The 22973-nt window shown below is 43.5% G+C and overlaps 2 protein-coding genes across 41 annotated transcripts in view; one reads left to right on the top strand and one right to left on the bottom strand.

Annotated features, from left to right (window-relative positions):
• Nucleotides 1-22973, top strand: part of LOC110521584 (guanine nucleotide exchange factor DBS) — a 70339-nt gene that overhangs the window by 28605 nt on the left and 18761 nt on the right. For all 40 annotated transcript variants that reach the window (XM_021599228.3, XM_090231602.1, XM_090231606.1 and 37 more), the window contains exons 15-24: nt 652-740; nt 14804-14870; nt 15300-15415; nt 17127-17196; nt 17284-17376; nt 19365-19457; nt 19736-19861; nt 20584-20808; nt 21459-21551; nt 21914-21992. In XM_021599228.3, coding sequence (XP_021454903.3) covers nt 652-740; nt 14804-14870; nt 15300-15415; nt 17127-17196; nt 17284-17376; nt 19365-19457; nt 19736-19861; nt 20584-20808; nt 21459-21551; nt 21914-21992 — 1051 coding nt within the window. The remainder of the gene's footprint in view (nt 1-651; nt 741-14803; nt 14871-15299; nt 15416-17126; nt 17197-17283; nt 17377-19364; nt 19458-19735; nt 19862-20583; nt 20809-21458; nt 21552-21913; nt 21993-22973) is intronic.
• Nucleotides 1183-13749, bottom strand: LOC110521586 (lactosylceramide 1,3-N-acetyl-beta-D-glucosaminyltransferase A). The gene is made up of 2 exons (XM_021599241.3): nt 13355-13749; nt 1183-3960 (listed from the first exon to the last, which is right to left on the bottom strand). The coding sequence occupies exon 2, from the start codon at nt 3648-3650 to the stop codon at nt 2511-2513; it is 1140 nt and encodes a 379-aa protein (XP_021454916.1). The 5' UTR covers nt 3651-3960; nt 13355-13749; the 3' UTR covers nt 1183-2510.

Consider the following 22973-nt stretch of genomic DNA (forward strand, 5'->3'; position numbering starts at 1 on the left):
GGTGTTGAATGCTGAGCTGTAGTGGCTAGGCATGCCGTCTGGGCCGGCAGCCTTGCGAGGGTTAACACGTATAAATGTTTTAATCATGTCGGCCACGGAGAAGGAGAGCCCACAGAGAACCCACAGCGGGCCATGTCGGTGGCACTGTATTGTCCTCAAAGAAGTTGTTTAATTTGTCTGGGACCAAGACGTCAATATTTTATTTTTGTAATCCGTGATTGTCTGTAGACCCTGCCACATACGTCTCGTGTTTGAGCCGTTGAATTGCAACTTCAATTTGTCGCCATACTGACATTTTGCTTTTTTATTGCCTTACGGAGGGAATAACTACACGGAAGTTTGAGTAGCAGTGGTCGAGTGTTACTCGCTCGTGTATTGCAATCAATATGCTGATAGAATTTAGGTTGCCTTGTTCTCAGATTAGCTTTGTTCAAATCCCCAGCTACAATAAATGCAGCAGCCTCCGGATATATGGTTTCCAGTTTGCATAAAGTTCTAGTCATGCGTGATAAGCCACTCATCTTATCTAAATGTTAGCACTATGACCACGAGGGTGACGTTTGAAAGGAAATAGGGGCCTCCAAGGTATGTACCGTGGGTGTCACCCTTTCACCTCTCCGTGACTGCAACGCTGTGTGTTTGTGTCCTCAGATTGAGGTAATGCATGAGGCAAGCCAGGGAGGCTCCAGCCACGTCCTGGTGACGAACGAGACAGAGGAGAGTCTTTCAAACAGACGGAGGTAAATGTCTCTTTCTGTTCTCTGCCCATATACAGTATCTTTCCTGTTTCTTTCGCTCTGCTCTTTTTCAAAACCACTGCATACACACACTGGCTAGTGATGAGGTTGGCGACATTTTACCAGGGACTACCTTTTCCTCCACCATTAGTTAGTGTTAGTTGAAGAAACTTTGAAATAGGTCACAGAGCGAGAGAGAGTGAACATTGAAAGACGAGGTTAGGAGAGCATAGCATTTACAGTACAGTGGTCTGAAGAAAGGGCTTGAAGCGATGATGAAGATACACTTTTATTGAGGCAAAGGCTGCCGGCTGACTGTTAGCACCCAGGTGACCACACACTGTGTGACTGCTGTGTGGAATGTCTCCTGCTCTAATTTCAACCTGCACAGTGCCTCCTGATATGGAGCACACTAAGTTTATTAATACTCGATAAGTCGATCACATTATGTATCTTGTCTTTATTGTAACTGTTACGGTTCGTAGGAGTGTACTCCCTGTTGCATGGGTACAGTCTCTGACTCAACAGACATTTTTATATTTGGAAACCTCTTTTGAGGTTCTGAGCAAGTGAGAAAGTTGCTCAATCTCAAAGAGATGTGGCTGAAAGACAGAAATAAAATAGGTACAGGAAGTGAATGATATTTGCACTCCCCTCCTCTGCCAAGCACAGGCATTAGAAGCAGTCAATGTAGGCCATGTGTATTTGCATGACATTGAAATGAGACGTACAGAAGCTTATGTACATATGGTATGTCACCTGATATGTTAAAATGTCCTGTAACTGTTCTGGGTATTTATGCATAAGGTTTTTTTTTGTACATGAGATTTTCATAAAACACACATACAGGCTGTGATGTCCCTGACAATGTCTCTTTTGGAGCATAAAGTACAGATAAAAACCAGATTAAAAAAATAAGTAAATGAAGGACAGAGTTTGGGAAACGCCTGCTGTAGGCTAGGGCCGCTAGAGATCCATACTAAATCCACATTTTCACAGCCAATCATTCCGATTTCTTTATTACACATGCCAGATTTATAATTGTAGAGAATGTTAAAGAGCCTTAGCAAATATTGTGAAGTGCTTTATGTTTGAAGGTGGGGTTAGTTAGCTTATTTCAGAGAGTAGTTAGTTTCACAGTGAATTCCTTTCTGCAGAATCACTAAATGCTGTATGTTACCTTATTGGGGGGCCCAGACTGTAAGAAAGGGAGAGATGGGGGAGCAGAGTTCATATGGAATGATTTAGTGAGCAGGATGTGGTTTAAAGCAAATTGTGTTTGCTCATTGTTTGCAGCCTGACATTTAAGGAGAAGTGAAATCAGGGAATGGGGTAAGAAAGGAGTTGGCTCTATAGAGATAAGAGGGTCGGTAAAATTAGTAGGATATAGACGGTACACTTTCAACCAGTTTAATTCAATGAGCAATAGAAAACTGAATAAAAACCCTAATGTCAGCTAGCAACAGCTAGCTGGACAGAATTTCCTCTTGAGACTGAGGTAATTTATTCAAATGATTCTTCCCTTATGACTTCACGCAGCCAGCCAAAATGTTCCTGAATGCAGCCAAGGACACGAACAGTCTGTTTACCGTCACACAATTAGCTAAACCACAAAGTACAACTGCAGTATCCATCAAGCCAAGGCAAGAGTGGTGAATATATGCTCAAGAACAAGGCTTTGGTCTTTATTTAGAAAATAATACCAGCTGTTGACACTGAAATATAAAAAATAAAAAAACACTGCAGTGACATACTGTGCAGCCTTACAATACACTATGAAAATGCTGCTTTGCATGGGTAGGTATTTAAATAGTAAGGTTTACAGAGGAGCATTACTTTCACTGCTGTGCAGTACATCTTTCCCAACAGGCCAGAGGAAATGTCATGGATCTGGGGGTCCGTCGCTGCCTTCCAAAGGTACCGGACATCTGCCACGTGTCCGTGAGAGGTGATCATCTTATCGTAGATACAGGGGTGATAGGGGGCCTTCCCTTCCCCTGAAAAGTAAACATGTTCCTGGGGAGACACCCCCATGGCGTTGGCACAGATGCCCATGAACACATCATCAATGTACAGCGAGGCATTGAGGGACAGAGTGGCCTGGTAGATTTTGGAAGCCACGTCCCCTGAGACAACGTACCCTGCCCCCGCTGTGTAGTCTGGGTAAGAGAGCCACTGGTACATCTCATAAGGCACGTGGTACTTGCTGTCCTTCTGGCGGTTAGGTGGGGCTCCCCTGTGCACGTGGCCCACCCAGAGGTCCTGGGCCCCCTGCTGGATCAGGCCCTGCAGGTAGTGCACCAGGTTGGGCATGTGGACAAAGATGTCGTCGTCGGCTGACATGAGGAAGCGTGCTTGGCTGCAGTAGTTGTGGCTCCAGCGGAACTGCAGCAGCAGTTTGATGGTGAGGTTGTGAAAGGTGTCGACAAAGTCCTGCTGGACCAGGTCCCTATAGACCTGGTCCTCTCCCAGCAGCCTCCTCTGAACATGGCCCCTCTGCTGGTGGTTGGGGTGGACCCCCAGGGCAAACACCACCCTCACGGTGGCCCCCAACTCCCTCTGGGTGTAGGCCTCATTCCCCCAGGTGGCCCGGATGGCCTGCCTCCTCTCCAGGTTCTCTGGGGAAGATTTGACGAACAGCAACAACAGCACTTCATTGCTGTCACATTTGTCATGGTGGTTGATGAGGTACGGGAAGTTGCTCTGACTCTTAGCCTCCCTCTGGCTGATGCCAAAGCTCTTGTTGATGAAGTCGTAGCTGTTGACCAGGTAGCGGTAGGAGTAGGACTTCATATGGCTCACCACATGGTGGTCCAGCTGCTCCCAGCACACCATCAACACAGACAGGACAAAGCACGTCGTCACCAGCTGCACACATTGACATTTTCTGATCCTTCTGAAATTCAAAAACATTCTTCAACCTTCCTACCCTTGCCCCCCCTTTTCTATCTTTTTGTCAAGTCCAATAGGTTGTTGCGTTTGACAGGCTGCTACTTTCACAATTATTCCAAATGATTTGGGAGTGTCTGAGTTCCATCATATTTGCCCAACGGGAGACATGGGCTCCTCAGAGAAATGTTGGTCTTCAGTTAAATTTAATCTCCTCCTGACACCTCTCCACTCTGCTCTCTACTGGGACTGTATTGTTGAGACAATCACGTCTCTAGTCATCACCGTTTTGTGATGTGTCCACACAGTCACAAAGCATTCCACATCAAAGGATCTGAAAAGAGAAAGACAAAAATATGAACATATCGCACTAATAGGAAATGCATTTGAAATTGTGAGTCAATATTATGTTATTGAGTCATTCTGAGGAAGTGAATGAAACCGCTAGATGTGCTTGATCCATCACGCCGGCTAAACCCGGTAAGTACTTTTGAGGTTATTACAACAGGGCTAAAGTGCGAAAACCGCAGGGCAGCGTCAATCAAGCAATCTTATTCTGTCCAACCTGGAACGAGGCATCCATCCTCACGTCCCCAAGGTAGGCTACCCAAACAGCAACAACAGCCGTGGGTCGAGCAATCGCATTTAGTCCACAATGCGTGGACAGTCCAAATGCAATATTGATTGTAGACCTATAAATACAGACTGGTAACGTGGCTTTTCAATCAACCTACTCACCGGGGTGAAAGAACAACAGTAAGGCTGAAGGCGAAATTGTAACTTTTCTCATATTCCAACGATTCCAAACTGAAGAAGCAAAGCTGCCAAAACACGTATGCTCAGAGCTCCCTACAAAAAAATTCCCTTGCTTTGAAGACTTTTTGCAAATCCAATCAGTTTTCTACCTTGATTCAACATCACATTACATTTTTTTTTGTTGAAATAACGAAACAATGTTGATTCAACAAGTTTTTTGCACAATGGGATGTAGGCCTATTGCTGAGAAATGTATTAAATTATAACAGAAATACCTTTATTTACGTATGTATTCAGACCGTTTGCTATGAGACTCAAAATTGAGCTCAGGTGCATCCTGTTTCCTTTGATCATCCTTGAGATGTTTCTACAACTTGATTGGAATTCAGCTGTGGTAAGTTCAATTGATTGGACATGATTTGGCTAGGCACATACCTATCTATATAATGTCCCACAATTGACAGTGCATGTCAGAGCAAAAAAACAAGCCATGAGGTTGAAGGAATTGTCTGTAGGCACAGATCTGGGGAAGAGTACCAAAAAATGTCTGCAGCATTGAAGGTCCCCAAGAACACAGTGGCCTCCATCATCCTTAAATGGAGGAAGTTTGGAACCACCAAGACTCTTCCTAGAGCAGGCCGCCCGGGCCAAACTGAGCAATGGGGGGAGATGGGTCTTGGTCAGGGAGGTGACCAAGAACCCAATGGTCACTCTGACAGAGCTCCAGAGTTCCTCTGTGGAGATGGGAGAATCTTCAAGAAGGACAACCATCTCTGCAGCACTCCACCAATCAGGCCTTTATGTTAGAGTGGCCAGACGGAAACCAATTCTCAATAAAAGGCACATGACAGCCCACTTGGAGTTTGCCAAAAGGCACCTAAAGTACTCACAGACCATGAGAAACAAGATTTTCTAGTCTGATAAAACCAAGGATGCCAAGCGTCACGTCTGGAGGAAACCTGGCACCATCTCCACAGTAAAGCATGGTGGGGACAGCATCAGGCTGTGGGGATGTTTTTCGTCGGCAGGGACTGGGATACTAGTTAGGATCGAGAGAAATATGAACGGAGCAAAGTACAGAGAGATCCTTGATGAAAACCTGCTCCAGAGCGCTCAGGACCTCAGACTGGAGTGAAGGTTAACCTTCCAACAGGACAACGACCCTAAGCACACAACCAAGACAACGCAAGAGTGGCTTCGGGCCAAATCTCCGAATGTCCTTGAGTGGCCCAGCTATAGCCTGGACTTAGGTGTTTCAACAAAGTACTGAGTAAAGGGTCTGAATACTTATGTTAATATGATATTTCTGTTTTATTTTATTCATTTGAAAAAAGTTCTATAAACCTGTTTTTGCTTTGGCGTTATTATGGGGTATTGTGTGTAGATTGAGGACAATACAGTGCACCGACGTGGCCCACTATCAAAGACTGTGGACTCTCCTTCTCCGTGGCCGTCGTGAGTGAAACATTTAAACGTGTTAACCCTCGCAAGGCTGCCGGCCCAGACGGCATCCCTAGCCGCGTCCTCAGAGCATGTGCAGACCAGCTGGCTGGTGTGTTTACGGAAATATTCAGTCAATCCCTATCCCAGTTTGTTGTCCCCACATGCTTCAAGATGGCCATGGTGGTGCTTTGAGAGACTAGTCAAGGATAATTTCACCTCTACCTTACCTGTCACCTTAGACCCACTTCAATTTGCTTACCGCCCCAATAGATCCACAGACGATGCAATCGCCATCACACCGCATACTGCCCTATCCCATCTGGACAAGAGGAATAGCTATGTAAGAATGCTGTTCATTGACTACAGCTCAGCATTCAACACCATAGTGCCCTCCAAACTCATCATTAAGCTTGAGACTCTGGGTCTCGACCCCGCCCTGTGCAACTGGGTCTTGGACTTCCTGACGGGCCGCCCACAGGTGGTGAAGGTAGGAAACATCATCTCCACTCTACTGTTCTTAAACACTGGGGCCCCACAAGGGTGCGTTCCCAGCCCCCTCCTGTACTCCCTGTTCACCCACGACTGCGTGGCAATGCACGCCTCCAACTCAATCATCAAGTTTATAGAAGACACAACAGTGGTAGGCTTGATTACCAACAACGACGAGACAGCCTACAAGAAGGAGGTGAGGGCAGTGGAGTGTGGTGTCAGGGAAATAACCTCTTACTGAATGTCATCATCAAGAGATGATTGTGGACTTCAGGAAACAGCAGAGGAAGCACCCCCCTATCCACACCGATGGGACAGCAGTGGAGAAGGTGGAAAGTTTAAATTCTGTGGTGTACATATCACCGACAAACTGAAATGGTCCACACACACAGACAGTCTGGTGAAGAAGTTGCAACAGCGCCTCTTCAACTTCAGGAGGCTAAGGAAATGTGGCTTGTCACCGAAAACCCTCACTAACTTTTACAGGTGTATAATTGAGAGCATCCTTTTGTGCTGTATCACCGCCTGGTACGGCAACTGCACCGCCAACAACCGCAAGGCTCTGCAGAGGGTGGTGCGGTCTGCATAATGCATTACAGGGGGCAAATTACCTGCCCTCCAGGACACCTACAACACCCGATGTCACAGGAAGGCAAAAAAGATCATCGAAGACAATAACCACTCAAGCCACAGCCTGTTCACCCCGCTTCCATCCAAAAGGCGAGGTCAGTACAGGTGCATCAAAGCTGGGACAGAGAGATTGAAAAACAACTTCTATCTCAAGGCCATCAGATAGTTAAACAGCCACCACTAGCACAGAGAGCCGGCTGCCTACCTACAGACTTGATATCATTGGCCACTTTAACAAATGGAACACTAGTCACTTTAATAATGCTACTTCAAAAATGTTTATATATCTCGCATTACTCATCTCATGTGTATATACTCTATACCGTGTCCTTCACTATCTATTCTTTACTATCTACTGCGTCTTAGCCGATCTGTCACTGCTCATCCATATATTTTATACGTATATTCTCTCATCCCATCCTTTACTAGATTGTGTGTATTAGGTTTTGTTGTGGAATTGTTAGATATTACCTGTTAGATACTTCTGCACTGTCGGATCTAGAAGAATAAGCATTTCGCTACACTCGTAATAACATCTGCTAACCATGTGTATCTGACCAGTAAAATTTGACTTGAGATTGATGAGGAAATAAACTATTTAAGACATTTTAGAGTAAGTCTGTCACGTAACAAAATGTGGACAAAGTTAAGGGGTTTGAATAATTTCTGGATGCACTGTATCTGTTATTTTCCTGTGCTTATAGTGCCTTCACAAAGTATTCACACCTCTTGACATTTTCCACATATTGTTGTTTACAGCCGTTTTTTTTTCCATTTTATTTTAATGTCACTGACCTACATACAACCGTTCACTTTGACATTATGGGGTATTGTATTTTTATGTTTTTACTAATGAATTTAAAATGAAACGCTGATATGTCTTGAGTCAATAAGTATTCAGCCCCTTTGTTCTGGCAAGCCTAAATAAGTCACATAATAAGTTGCAAGGAGTCACTCTGTGTCCAATAATAGTGTTTAACATGATTTTTTGAATGACTACCTCATATCTGTACCCCACACATACAATTATCTATAAGGTCCCTCCTTCGAGCAGTCAATTTCAAACACGGATTCAACCACAATGACCAGGGAGGTTTTCCAATGCCTCGCAAAGAAGGGCACCTATTGGTAGAAAAAAAAGAAGCAGACATTGAATATCCCTTTGAGCATGGTGAAGTTATTAATTACACTTTGGATGGTGTATCAAAACAAGGTACAGGCGTCATTCCCAACTCCGTTGCCAGAGAGGAAGGAATTTCATGGACTTTACGATGGTGCCAATGGTGACTTTAAAACAGTTTTAATAGTTTAATGGCTGTGATAGGAGAAAACTAAGGATGGATCAACAACTTTGTAGTTACTCCACAATACTAACCTAATTGACAGAGTGAAAGGAACGAAGCCTGTACAGAAAAAAAATATCCCAAACATGCATCGTGTTTTCAACAAGGCCCCAAAGTAATACTGCAAAAACATGTGGCAAAGCAATTATCTTTTTGTCCTGAATATAAAGTGTTAAGTTTGGGGCAAATCGAATACATCACATTACTGAGTACCACTCTCCATATTTTCAAGCATAGTGGTAACTGTATCATGTTATGGGTATGCTTGTAATCGTAGAAGACTGGGGAGTTTTTCAGGATAAAATTAGAAGTAGAATGGAGGTTAGCACAGGCAAGTTCTTTGAGTAAAACCTGGTTGTCTGCTTTCCACTAGACACTGAGAGATGAATTCACCTTTTCAACACAACAATAACCTAAAACAAATCTACACTGGAGTTGCTTACCAAGAAAACAGTGAATGTTCCTGAGTGGCCGAGTTACAGTTTTTACTTAAATATACTTGAAAATCTATGTCAAGACCTGAAAATGGTTGTCTAGCAATGACCAACAACCAATTTGACAGACCCTAAAGAATTTTGAAAAGAATAATGGGCAAATGTTGCACAATCCAATCCAGTTGTGGGAAGCTCTTAGAGACTCACCCAGAAAGATCCACAGCTGTAATCACTGCCAATGATGCTTCTACAAAGTAGTGACTCAGTGAGTATTAAATTAATACATTCACAACTTGTTTTCACTTTGTCATTATGGTGTATCGTGTGTAGATGGGTGAGAGAAAAAAAAATAAGTTAACCATTTTGAATTCAGGCTGTAACACAACAACATGTGGAATAAGTCCAGTGGTAGGAATACTTTCTGAAGGCCCTCCATCCCATTGTGCTCTATCTCTGAAAGGATGATGGAAAATCCTCAGTGTTTATCTGTCAGAGTCCATCCTCTGTAGATGCTTGTTCACAGTGTGAAGTATCTTAACCCTCTCAACCGTATAGCGGTAGTTGCCGAATCTTTTGTGAATGAATGCATAAGCCAACCCAGCGAAAGTTCAATAATGGAGGGGCTTTAAACTAACAGAGTGCATGGAATTGCTGAGGTCTGTACAAAACAGTCATCATGACAAAAAAAATCATTACAGCAGCAGATTTAGGCAGTGGACCACAACAATGAGCGGCCCTGACAGCATGCATCAGATAACCTTGTGTCAATACCATGATGGCCATCTATCCAACAGTCCCAACGCAAATAACATTCAACTCCCAATTAGAATTTCCTCCCATGTCTGGGTGTCACATATCAGTGTCAATAAGAGGTAGAAATTAGATTGTTGTTTACTTTCTAGGTTATTGTAATCACAAAAGGTTGCATTTGTTTGGTTGACATTTTAGTAATTGTGAATATTCCTGACCAAAACAACAAGAATATACACTATACATACAAAAGTATGTGGACACCCCTTCAAATTAGTAGATTTGGCTATTTCAGCCACACCCATTGCTGACAGGTACAGTGCCTTGCGAAAGTATTCGGGCCCCTTGAACTTTGCGACCTTTTGCCACATTTCAGGCTTCAAACATAAAGATAGAAAACTGTATTTTTTTGTGAAGAATCAACAACAAGTGGGACACAATCATGAAGTGGAACGACATTTATTGGATATTTCAAACATTTTTAACAAATCAAAAACTGAAAAATTGGGCGTGCAAAATTATTCAGCCCCCTTAAGTTAATACTTTGTAGCGCCACCTTTTGCTGCGAATACAGCTGTAAGTCGCTTGGGGTATGTCTCTATCAGTTTTGCACATCGAGAGACTGAAATTTTTTCCCATTCCTCCTTGCAAAACAGCTCGAGCTCAGTGAGGTTGGATGGAGAGCATTTGTGAACAGCAGTTTTCAGTTCTTTCCACAGATTCTCGATTGGATTCAGGTCTGGACTTTGACTTGGCCATTCTAACACCTGGATATGTTTATTTTTGAACCATTCCATTGTAGATTTTGCTTTATGTTTTGGATCATTGTCTTGTTGGAAGACAAATCTCCGTCCCAGTCTCAGGTCTTTTGCAGACTCCATCAGGTTTTCTTCCAGAATGGTCCTGTATTTTGCTCCATCCATCTTCCCATCAATTTTAACCATCTTACCTGTCCCTGCTGAAGAAAAGCAGGCCCAAACCATGATGCTGCCACCACCATGTTTGACAGTGGGGATGGTGTGTTCAGCTGTGTTGCTTTTATGCCAAACATAACATTTTGCATTGTTGACAAAAAGTTCAATTTTGGTTTCATCTGACCAGAGCACCTTCTTCCACATGTTTGGTGTGTCTCCCAGGTGGCTTGTGGCAAACTTTAAACAACACTTTTTATGGATATCTTTAAGAAATGGCTTTCTTCTTGCCACTCTTCCATAAAGGCCAGATTTGTGCAATATACGACTGATTGTTGTCCTATGGACAGAGTCTCCCACCTCAGCTGTAGATCTCTGCAGTTCATCCAGAGTGATCATGGGCCTCTTGGCTGCATCTCTGATCCGTCTTCTCCTTGTATGTGCTGAAAGTTTAGAGGGTCGGCCAGGTCTTGGTAGATTTGCAGTGGTCTGATACTCCTTCCATTTCAATATTATCGCTTGCACAGTGCTCCTTGGGATACAAATATTTTTGTATCCAAATCCGGCTTTAAACTTCTTCACAACAGTATCTCGGACCTGCCTGGTGTGTTCCTTGTTCTTCATGATGCTCTCTGCGCTTTTAACGGACCTCTGAGACTATCAAAGTGCAGGTGCATTTATACGGAGACTTGATTACACACAGGTGGATTGTATTTATCATCATTAGTCATTTAGGTCAACATTGGATCATTCAGAGATCGTCACTGAACTTCTGGAGAGAGTTTGCTGCACTGAAAGTAAAGGGGCTGAATAATTTTGCACGCCCAATTTTTCAGTTTTTGATTTGTTAAAAAAGTTTGAAATATCCAATAAATGTCGTTCCACTTCATGATTGTGTCCCACTTGTTGTTGATTCTTCACAAAAAAAAAAACAGTTTTATATCTTTATGTTTGAAGCCTGAAATGTGGCAAAAGGTCGCAAAGTTCAAGGGGGCCGAATACTTTCGCAAGGCACTGTATATAAAATCAAGCACACAGCCATGCAATCTCCATAGACAAACATTGGCAGGAGATTGATCTTACTGAAGAGCTCAGTGACTTTCAACGTGGCACCGTCATAGGATGCTACCTTTCCAACAAGTCAGTTTGTCAAATTTCTGCCATGCTAGAGCTTCAATTATAAGTTCTGTTATTGTGAAGTGGAAATTTCTTGGAGGAACACCGGCTCAGCTGCAAAGTGATAGGCTACACAAGTTCACAGAATGGGACCGCCGAGTGCTGAAGCGCGTAGCACTTAAAAATCGTCTGTCCTCACTTGCAACACTCACTACCGAGTTCCAAAGATCAACATGCGCAATGCTCATCGTCGGCTCGAGTGGTGTAAAGCTCGCCACCATGGGACTCTGGAGCAGTGGAAACGTGCTTTCTGGAGTGATGAATCACGCTTTACCATCTGGCAGTCCGACTGACAAATCTGGGTTTGGTGGATGCCAGGACAACACTACCTGCCCAAAAGCATAGTGTCAAATGTAAAGTTTGGTGGAGGAGGAATAATGGTCTGGGGCTGTTTTTCATGGTTCGGGCTAGGCCCCTTAGCTCTAGTGAAGGGAAATATTAATGCTACAGCATACAATGACATTCCAGACGATTCTGTGCTTCCAACTTTGTGGCAACAGTTTGGGGAAGGCCCTTTCCTGTTTCAGCATGGCAATGCCCTTGTGCACAAAGCGAGGTCCATACAGAAATGGTTTGTCGAGAGAACTTGACTGGCCTATACAGAGCTCTGACCTCAGCCCCGTCAAACTCCTTTGGGATGAATTGTGGCTGAATGGTAGCAAGTTCCGCAGCAATGTTCAAACATCGAGTGGAAAGCCTTCCCAGAAGAGTGGAGGCTGTTATAGCAGCAAAGGGGGGACCAACTCCATATTAATGCCCATGATTTTAGAATGAGCTTTTCAATGAGCAGGTGTCCACATACTTTTGGTCATGTACTGTATTTTCTCTCTCTCAAAACTATTTAAAACAGAAGTTCACCATAGCCTTATTATAGGCTACAACGTGTAATATATTTTAAATGATAGGCCTAGTGCAGGGGTGGGCAACAAACGGCCCTGAGCTTATTCAGGGGAGGTTTTTTATTTTTTAATTGGGGGGAGGGTGGGGATTTATTATAAAAAATAAAAAAATACAGGCCAATCTTGAACATCTAAAACTTGAATTCATTGCCCACCCCTAGACTAGTGAAACATTCATCCCTACCGATGCAAACCTATTCATTGATCAATGACTTGTACAGCCGACTGTCCCCATGAAGTTCCTTTGAAAGTGGGAAAAATCTTTGAGCCAGCCTCCCAGAATATAAGTCCAAGAATGTAAACTCTTGGAGACATGAATGTGGTTTATTAATCATCAGCTCAACAACAATGGTTTGAGAATGCAGTAGACACCTATAGAGAAGTATAAACAACTACAGTTTTGTGCTAAGTTGGGCTCTAAGTAAGTTCAGATAGTCAGATCAAAACATAATAGAATAGGCAGATAAGATTTTTTTGTGTTAGCAGATGTTATGATTTTTTTTAAATTCCATAAATTCCATATCATTGTTGAGTCAAAAGAAAATATTGAATTCTGTTAAATTTGTGTCTATTGTTTTAAAACCTACCAAGAGGGTTAGGTTCCAATTCCATGAAAGGGTGTTGGCCTCTCCCCTCCTTTCTCCCCTTCATCCCTGCGATGATTCTACCGTTAGCTGTTATCTCACTACAGGCTAACTGTAAAAGCAGTGTGAATTCAGGAGTGCGACATGAGCATAGATTTGTTTTTAGTTTTTCACAGTCTGACTTTTCTTTCTCAAACCCTCTACTGAAAGTCGACACCTTTTTGCTTTGAGCAGCTTAAGTTAATATAAACAGTCTTTCAGCTAGCGCATACAATCCCCCCACCACCTCCCTCTCCTCTCCCAGATCACTTACCAGCCTGTGAGAGTTCCATCCACGTGTTGCTGGGAAAAGTACAGAAAACTACTCTCCCCTGCCCCTCTTTTCCTGTAGATGAGCACTCTCTCTCCCTCTCTCTCTTTCCTTCTCCGCTCTCTCTTTCCCCTCTGTGTGTAAGGAATGGCAGCATCAGCCCCCAGCCGCCTGCCTGCCTCCCAGTGGTTTTCTCCTGCCTGAGCTGTTCTGTCTGTACGTCTCTACGCTGTGTGACTGTGAAAGACTGAGAAAGCAGACTGGGAGTGGGGGAGGAAACCGCTGGGCTAGAGGGGGAAAGCTCAGCCCCTGTACCTCCCCTCTCATTGCCTGCCTCAGCTGAGTCAGTCTGATCCTCTCTCTGCGTTATCATATCAGTGAATTCAACCAGTAGGAGTGAAGCTGGATCATATGCCAGAATGACAGAGCTTGGAATTTGTGTCATCTGAGTTACATCAGCTACTACAAATTCTGGACAATAAAGGTAATTCGGTGTTCCCGAAGGTCACATTAGGAGAGGGTTTGCACAGGGGAAAACTCTGGCATTGTCTTCTAGTACATGATATGTATACATTATTTGTTTTATATAGTTATGGCATTGTTTTTCTGTTGGAGGAGGTTTTCTTTGCTCCCCGACTTAATTCTAGGCACACAGAGGTGTGTGGAGATCTAAGCTATTTTATGCACTAATACCTTAGCTAGTGTTGCTGGAAGCAATATGAGGGAGGATTGCAGAGTATGTATCATTAAACACTCCACTAGGGTGCTCAATAAAAATGGTTTGACCTAGGAGGACAAATAACAGGCTAGGCACATGGCGTCATGGAACAGTTTCCCTCCAGGGCTTCAATCAAGGCATCTCTGTCCATAATATTTATTCGCATGATGCTGCCCTATCTTCCAAAATCGATATTCACAGATCTTATTGCGTTGGGACTTAGGAGGCAGTCACCTATGATATAACAGATGCTTGCCTCTGTGAGATTGGCGGGGCCTTTGGAGGAGCTTTATTGACCTATAAAATGTAACCATACATCAAACACCACTCAGTGTCTCGATGGGCTCGTGATGGCACATAAAAATCAAGACCTCAGAACTCATACAAATGTGCACATTAAAGGGGCCATTAAAGTCTGGAAATGTTAGCTTTGCTCGAGATGGTTGATTTTATGACAACTTCCTCTGTTAATTCTCCAAAGGTCTTATTTCCTCCCTTGTACCTCCTATCTGGGGTGATGTACTGTTGTCTTTAGCAGAGCCTCTTTTGAGTTTGTACAATAACCCGATGACGATGTTGATGGTCATTTAGAACTTTGACAAAGCACTTAGTGTATGAGAGGCAGTTGATGTCCTCATTATGGGTTTCATTAATCTATCTGCATTGACAAATACGACTAAAGGGCTTCTCTGTATTTGTTGTGTATTGACGGATCCTGTATTTTTCCTCCCCAGACACATCATGAATGAGCTGATTGAAACTGAGAGGCTGTACGTCGAGGAGCTGCAGAGCATCATGGAGGTGCGTTTGTTACTTTAATTGGCTCTCTCGTGACATGTGAAACGCTGCCAGTTAGTGGCAATAATGTCAAGGAGACAGTAGAGAAAGCGCTCCTTTCTCTGTTTACTGCACCTAGGGAAAATTAAACCCTGTTCTAAAAATCGAATTGACCGGCAGTGTAAATGTTGCATTAGATCTGCCCATTTCAGAATGCCGTGTGAACTTTTGTTGAACTTAAAATGTGCTGTCTTTATTGATTAGATGAGTCATTAGGCTACTCAAACTGTCAGTGGTTGATTGAAGTTCATATCATGTTCATTCAAGTGTTATGTGTAAAGCCATGTGGAGGACAGGATTTGATTGGGTTCAGATTATCAAAGAAGTGTTGACATTATCATTGTTTTCACTGAGCCGTCACTCATTAGCTTTGAATGTGATTTTCTTCTCCAGGGATATGCTGCCGAGCTGGACAACACAGAGCTTTCCCCTCTCATCCCCGCAGCCCTGGAGAACAAGAAAGATGTACTGTTTGGCAATCTCCCAGAAATATATGAATTTCACAACAGGTGACCTATTTTCCTCTGTCTCGTTCTAAATTACATTTCCATATTCAGTGAGTTGACAAATGTGCCTGCGATGTCAAAAGAAAAAAGGATTGGCATGGTCCCCATCCCCCCTGCCACATGACAATCCTGAGAGATAGCCTTCATCCTCTCACTGGTCTCCCATTGCTAACAACTTCTCTTGACCTGACCTGTGTTTAACACATTCCTACTATGCATTCTTTGGCTGCAGGCACTCACATGGAACAACTGGTTATTTTATTTTCTCTCACAGCTTGGGAAGTTTTCCCCCCATTCTTCACTGGAAGCTATATATATAGAACACATTGTACCGCTATGTCAACTATGAAGGCTCCAAATAACATTCATCATCACCAGATTGAGAAATACTGTACCAAACATCCTAGTTAGATGTAAAACTGCACGACTAAGATCTCTTTGGCAAAAACATCCAAATGAATGACAGATTTCTTGAGTTATTTTAGATTAATACTGACTACGGCGTCTCAACATGGACAAACAGTACTTTTGCTGCTTTTTTCTCGTTTTTCAAGCGAATGTGGAAGGTATGGGAGCGCACTCGTTCTGTTCGCCTAGCCGAGTTCGCCAGCCTAACTGAAGCATGCAGAAAGAAGCCTTTAGCCAGCTAACTTTTATATCTACTGATTGATTTTCTGGTTTATTAGGAAAGCTAAACTGTGTACTTTTAGTTGTTGGGTCAATCAGACCATGCATATTTCAAGCTTATCTTTTTATTTACATTTTTATCTTACTTTATTTAGGTAAGTTAACTGGCAGAGTCGTTGATCTTGCTTTGTAAAATACCTCTGTGCAAGAAGTAAAAAATAAACAAACATCCTGCATTGTGATTGGCTGAGAGAGCTCAATTGACAGTGGGCCCTGTATTGTCTTTGGGGTTTTGTATTCTAGGCGTGACGCCCCATGTGTTGGACACCCATTGTTCTGCTAGGCCCTGTGATCACTCCCTCTCAGGTGGGGTTAGGTTACAGTGAGAGGGGCAAACAAAAGGTTCCACAGGGACCCATAGAGCTCCACGCCACATGGGCATTCAATATTATGCAGACACATTCACGTGAACATGTCCCTTCACCCCCGCTTTTCCAGTTTGTCCATATTTCTAATACAATGACAATATCCATAACACATAACACATAATCAGATATATCAACATTTCAGTGCCAGGGTTTTAGCTCTTAACACTATAATTTCATTATATGTGGATAATTTCTGTTGTATAATGTTTTATCTCTACTCAGCTAAATACTGTCCAGTGTCCATAGCTGAAGGACTTACTGTATTAACTCCTTGGTGTGGAAATGCTTAAGGAGTTAAAACCCAGGACAAACCCCCAAGCATGATACTAATGGGACACTCATTGGGAAGGCTCAGGGTTCAGTAGGTTAATTCAAAGTCAACTGCAGGGCCCCACAAAAATCCCAACCTTGTTGTTCAGACTGGCATCCATGGCTTCCATAACTTTACACATCATAGATGTTCCAAACAGAAGTGCACAGACTCTGTCTACCAGCTACAGTTTCCCAACATCCTCTTAACTTCCCAGCATAGGAAATGGCAATCTGATGAATGTGCAATTGTATCCAATGTTATACGTTACTTGATGTACCTTGTAAGGGGTCAACAGGAAATGTGTTCAACTTTTTAATTGAGTTGACTTCATCCTTCTTGTTCGCAGGACATTTTTCAAAGAGCTTGAAAATTGCATGGAAAGGCCAGAATTGGTAGGGACCTGCTTTTTGAAAAGGGTGAGTTCCTTGTGTTGATGTCATTTGGAGACTGAAGGCCGTTACTGTGCTGTTATGTTGCATTGCTAAGTGTCTGTCTCTCTCCAGAAAGAAGAGCTGCAGATCTATGAGAAGTATTGTCAGAACAAGCCTCGATCAGAGGCACTGTGGAGACAGTGTGGAGACAGCCTGTTCTTCCAGGTGACTCCCATTCCTTGGGTGTCTAAGTGTTGTCATAGTTATGATATAGCATTCCACTGTATAATGGTGTCAGTTTACATTAAAGGGATACTGTGAGAACCTTGTTCTACTTCCCCAGAGTCAGATGAACTTGTGGATACCATTCTTATGTCTCTGCATGCAGTATGAAGTTACGCTACCGTAAATGTAGTTACGCTGTACATGTAGACTTTCAGTCATTGCGCTCATGCTAGTTAGCATTGGCTTTCGAAACTATCGCTAAATTCCTTCATACTGAACGCAGAGACATACAAATGGAATCCACAAGTTCATGTGATTCTGGGTAAGTGGATTAAATGCCGGAAGTTTGCAGTATCCCTTTAAGCAACATGTCAATGGAAAAACATACATTTCCTGTTGTTTAGGGTTCGGATTTGGCTTGACAGACAGTGCATTCGGAAAGTATTCAGACCCCTTGACTTAAACCACTTTTTCCCCTTTTTTTACATTACAGCCTTATTCTAAAATGGATTAAATCGTTTTTGTTCCCCCTCAATCTACACACAATACCCCATGATGAAAGCAGTTTTTTAGAAAATTTTACAAATGTATTCAAAATAAAAACGGAGATCACATTTACATAATTATTCAGACCCTTTACTCAGTACTTTGTTGAAGCACCTTTGGTAGCGATTACAGCCTAGAGTCTTCTTGGGTATGACACTGCAAGCTTGGCACACCTTTCTTCTCTGCAGATCATTGTTCTCTGCAGATCCTCTCAAGCTCTGTCAGGTTGGATGGGGAGCGTCGCTACACAGCTATTTTCAGGTCTCTCCAGAGATGTTCGATCGGGTTAAAGTCCGGGCTCTGGCTGGACCACTCAGGGACATTCAGAGACTTGTCCCGAAGCCACACCTGCGTTGTCATGGCTGTGTGCTTAGGGTTGTTGTCCTGTTAGAAGGTGAATCTTCACCCCAGTCTGAGGTCCTGAGCGATCTGGTGCAGGATCTCTCTGTACTTTGCGCCGTTCATCTTTCCTTCGATCATGACTAGTCTCCCAGTCCCTGCCACTGAGAAACATCCCCTCAGCAGGATGCTGCCACCACCATGCTTCACTGTAGGGATGGTGCCAGGTTTCCTAAAAAATGTTATGCTTGGCATTCAGACCAGATAATCTTGTTTCTCATGGTCTGAGAGTCTTTAGGGGCCTTTTGGCAAACTCATTTGGCTGTCATGTGAGTGGCTTCCGTCTGGCCACTCTAACATAAAGGCCTGATTGGTGGAGTGCTGCAGAGATAGTTGTCCTTCTGGAAGATTCTCCCATCTCCACAGAGGAACTCTGGAGCTCTGTCAGAGTGTCCATCGGGTTCTTGGTCACCTCCCGACCAAGACCCTTCTCCCTCGATTGCTCAGTTTAGCCAGACGGCCAACTCTAGGAAGAGTCTTGGTGGTTCCAAACTTCTTCCATTTAAGGATGATGGAGGCTACCGTGTTCTTGGGAACCTTCAATGCCGCAGACATTTTTTGGTACCGTTCCCCAGATCTGTGCCTCGACACAATTCTGTCTCGGAGCTTTACAGACAATTCAACCTCATGGCTTGGTTTTTGCATTGAATTGCACTGTCAACTGAGGGACCTTATATAGACAGGTGTGTGCCTTTCCAAATCATGTCCAATCAATTGAATTTACCACAGGTGGAATCTCAAGGATGATCAATGGAAAGAGCATGCGCTCAATTTGGAGTCTCATAGCAAAGGGTCTGAATACTTATGTAAATAAGGTATTTCTGTTTTTTTATTTGTAATAAATGTGCAAACATTTCTTAACCTGTTTTCGCTTTGTCATTATGGGGTATTGTGTGTAGATGGATGAGAATTATATTTATATTTTCAATCCATTTTTAGAATAAGTCTATAACGTACCAAAATGTGGAACAAATCAAAGGGTCTCAATACTTTCTGAATGCACTGTAAATGATTGCAACATTCTATGATGTTTGTTACTGCAGGAATGTCAGAAGAAGCTGGACCACAAACTCTCCCTGGATGCTTATTTACTCAAGCCTGTGCAGAGGATCACCAAGTACCAGCTGATGGTCAAGGCAAGTTTATCACTGAGGTTAATATTTCACTTCAGCACTATACAATCACAGGCTTATTCAAATTTTAGAGCAACACACAGATAACAGATAAGATGTAAATGTCTTCACTGCTCAAACATCCTCCTTCACTGCCTAAGGGCTAACATGCAAAGCACTTCCTTCAGACTGATCTAATTTGAAGACCTTGACTCTCAAGCAGAGGAGGCTGGTGAGAGGAACTAAGATACATTATTTATCCCACTTGGCTTTGTCCTGACCCGGCTCTGTTTCCTTTCTAGGAGATGCTGAAATGCAGTAAGAACCAGGAGGGTACTGCTGAATTGGAGGAGGCCCTTGCCACCATGCTGGACATCATCAAGTCTGTCAATGACTCCATGCATCAAATTGCCATAACGGGATTCGAGGTCAGTAGTTTCAAGTTTTGTTAGTTGTAAAATGGACATGAGATGCATCGTATACACACCGTCCAATGAAATGGTTACTTGCAGGTTCCTTCTTGACAATGAAAAAACAACAAGAAATAATAAAGCATAACAATATGAACATAAAGTAAATGGCTCAATAGAATATAATAAATATTTTAGCATAGGTAAGGAAGGCACAATTTATAGTCCAATATTTACACGTGATTTGGGGAAGGGGGGGATTGGGTATGTGTTTTAAATTCTGCTACCAATTGTGCAGTATGGTAGCAGGAGTTGTGCTGTGTGTGTATCATGAATGTGTGTTTGCGTGCATGTGTGTGTGTGTGTGTGGATGAGTGCATGTGTGCTACAGTGCAGGTGGTCAGTCCAGTTCAAGTGCTCAGCAGTCTGATGTCTTGAAGATAGAAACTGTCTCTGAGCCTGTTGGTATCAGACCTCATGCTCCAATACCGTCTGCCTGACGCGAAGGGAGTGAACAGCTCCTGGCTGGGGTGTAGACTTGGCTCGAGTTTGAAAAATCAGTCCGATTTAGATCCTTACTGTTCCTATCTTAGAGTGGATCTGTTGGGCTGTGTCAAAGTTCCAGGAAGTCCTGCTGTTAATCAGTTTGACTAATCTGTCGGAGAGAGTGTTATGGCTAGGTGTACTGTACGTGTGAGGGTGTAGGACTGATGTCCCCTGTGTGCCTCTCCCATCCCCAGGGGAACCTTAGTGAGCTGGGCAAGCTCCTGATGCAGGGCTCATTCAACGTGTGGACGGACCACAAGAAGGGCCACAGCAAGGTGAAGGACCTGGCCCGCTTCAAGCCCATGCAGAGGCACCTGTTCCTCTACAATAAGATGCTGCTTTTCTGTAAGAAGCGGGAGGAGACCACGGACGGACACGAGAAGCCGTCCGCCTCCTACAGCTTCAAACACTCCCTAAAGGTGAGGTTGGCTTGTGGGGTCAGTTCCTTGTTGGACAAACATAACAATTGCTCACCTGGAATTTGAATGGTTTTAACTGTCCGCGGGGCTACAATTCTCACCATCCTCCACTTACTTCCCCCTTCTCATATGGAAACTTTACAGTGGCTCTCTCCGATCCCCTGAGAACCTTGGAATTCACTGTCATCCCACATATTTCAATTCAAGCTAATCTAGATGCATGAAACGTCAGGGCAGGAAACGGCCCTGAGATGACAGGACCTCCTTTCATCAATGGGATGCTGGGACAACCCTTTGTTTTCTAAAGGAAATCTTTGATGAACTTGTTTTTTTTCTCTCACTCGCTGATATAAAGTGCTGTGCATGTAATACACTCTGACTGTCACTGGGTCAATGAGTAATGGTGTTCATAACTTAATAGGCAAATACATGTTTCAGCCCAGGGCTGTTTCAGGATAGAGCCATTCAATTGGAATTAAAGCTGAACTAAAAGGCTGTAGCAGTTCACATTCATTTGCAAAATACAAGAGCCTCTGAGCAGGATTCTATCTTTAAATTCTTCTCTTTACGTGTGTTTATGTGAAGCTGCAGGAGAAATTAGAAATATAAAGCTGTCATTGTTGTTAACCACAGTCTTGCCCCTGTTTCAGATGAGTGCTGTAGGAATCACCGAAAATGTCAAAGGAGACATTAAGAAGTTTGAGGTCTGGTATAACGGCAGAGAGGAAGTTTACATCATTCAGGTACATGTCCATAAACTTTCTGCGTTAAAACTCAATTGTTTCCATTTAAATTACTAGTTATTTTCCAAAGAATACTAAATAGATGCCAGACTTTGTAATAAGAGCTGTGATTCAGCCACATTCTTTTCTAAGAAGCATACCTCTCACCCCTGAGACATTTGTCATGAAGACGTCAAATGCCTTTTCTGTATGATATTCTCCTTGTGACCACTTGGTGGCAGTGTTGTCCCACTGAGAGTAGCTCCTCAGACGTCGCTACGACAGAAACATCCACTGTCTGGTGTGAGGGAGGCTGTACAGTTAAACCTCAGAGGGTGTTTATATATATATAGATATATATATATTAGTGTGTGTCTCCCCAGGCTCCCTCCATGGATGTGAAGAACATGTGGGTGTCAGAGATCCGGAAAGTTCTGACAGGCCAGCTCGAAGCGTGCAGAGGTATGCAGTGTGTGGGGATTCTCTGTATAGGCATATTTATACCACCCTCTCAGCTCACACAGGACACCTGGACACAGCCCTGACGCCTCCCAGAACGGTGATGTGAATGTTAAGCGGGGGGAAGACCAGTGTTTGAGAACACTTACCTGACCAGATGGTACAGTCCACACATTCCTGTCCTCCTCTCCTCTCCTCCTGTCCTCTCCCTCCACCTCCCCAGTAGTATGCATCAATCGCCCCATGTTCCGCTCCGAAGCGCCTGACAGTCAGGAAAACGACCCTCTGTGCATTGTGTCCTCTCAACTGAACTGACAACCTGTGTGTGTGTGTGAGAGAGAGGATGTATGTGTGAGGGGACTGGGTAATGACACAGCAGCCCTCATATGAAGCAGAGAGAGTGAAAGAGGCTCTGGCCTGACGGAGGGCTGGATGTGATTTACACCTGTCTCTGCTGGCAAGTGGTGGGAGGGGAGGGGAGCACGTACAGCAGCATAGAGAAGCACACACGATAAGCCAGTGTGAGATGTTAAAAAGCCCAGCGACATGGGGTTTGTGCAATAGCAGGACAAGGCAGTGGCTTGTACTGCAGCTGTTTGATTTGATTCCTCCCCTGGGCTTTGGCAGTCAACTGTCCTGTCCCTCCTGTTAAAGACACAGATTAGGGGCTTCCATTCTGTCTACACCACTGTTTTGGCCCACGGCTTCTGGTCTGACTACACTGTTTTGGTCCACATACCCTCCTGTGGCTTATGTAACTCCTGGGATTTCTCCTGTTTTATCGCCTGGCATTGAAACATAGTTTTATCAACCTGCTTTTGACTGCAGGTTTCTCACACAGTCCTACACGCAGTGTGATGTACACAAGCATGCAAACAACAAATGTACACACACACACACTTGCATTCCTATGAATCCACCTCCCTGACCGTTTTATGTCAATTTAACCTAAACTAATATGTTGTTCTATTGAAAATCTATGTT

Source organism: Oncorhynchus mykiss, chromosome 4 (genome assembly GCF_057628025.1).
Source record: "Oncorhynchus mykiss isolate SJ-2025 chromosome 4, ASM5762802v1, whole genome shotgun sequence".
NCBI lineage: Eukaryota > Metazoa > Chordata > Actinopteri > Salmoniformes > Salmonidae > Oncorhynchus > Oncorhynchus mykiss.

What these genes read in the sequence shown, in the direction of transcription:
- LOC110521586 (XM_021599241.3), bottom strand. Translation starts at nt 3,650, where the DNA reads ATGTTTTTGAATTTCAGAAGGATCAGAAAATGTCAATGTGTGCAGCTG.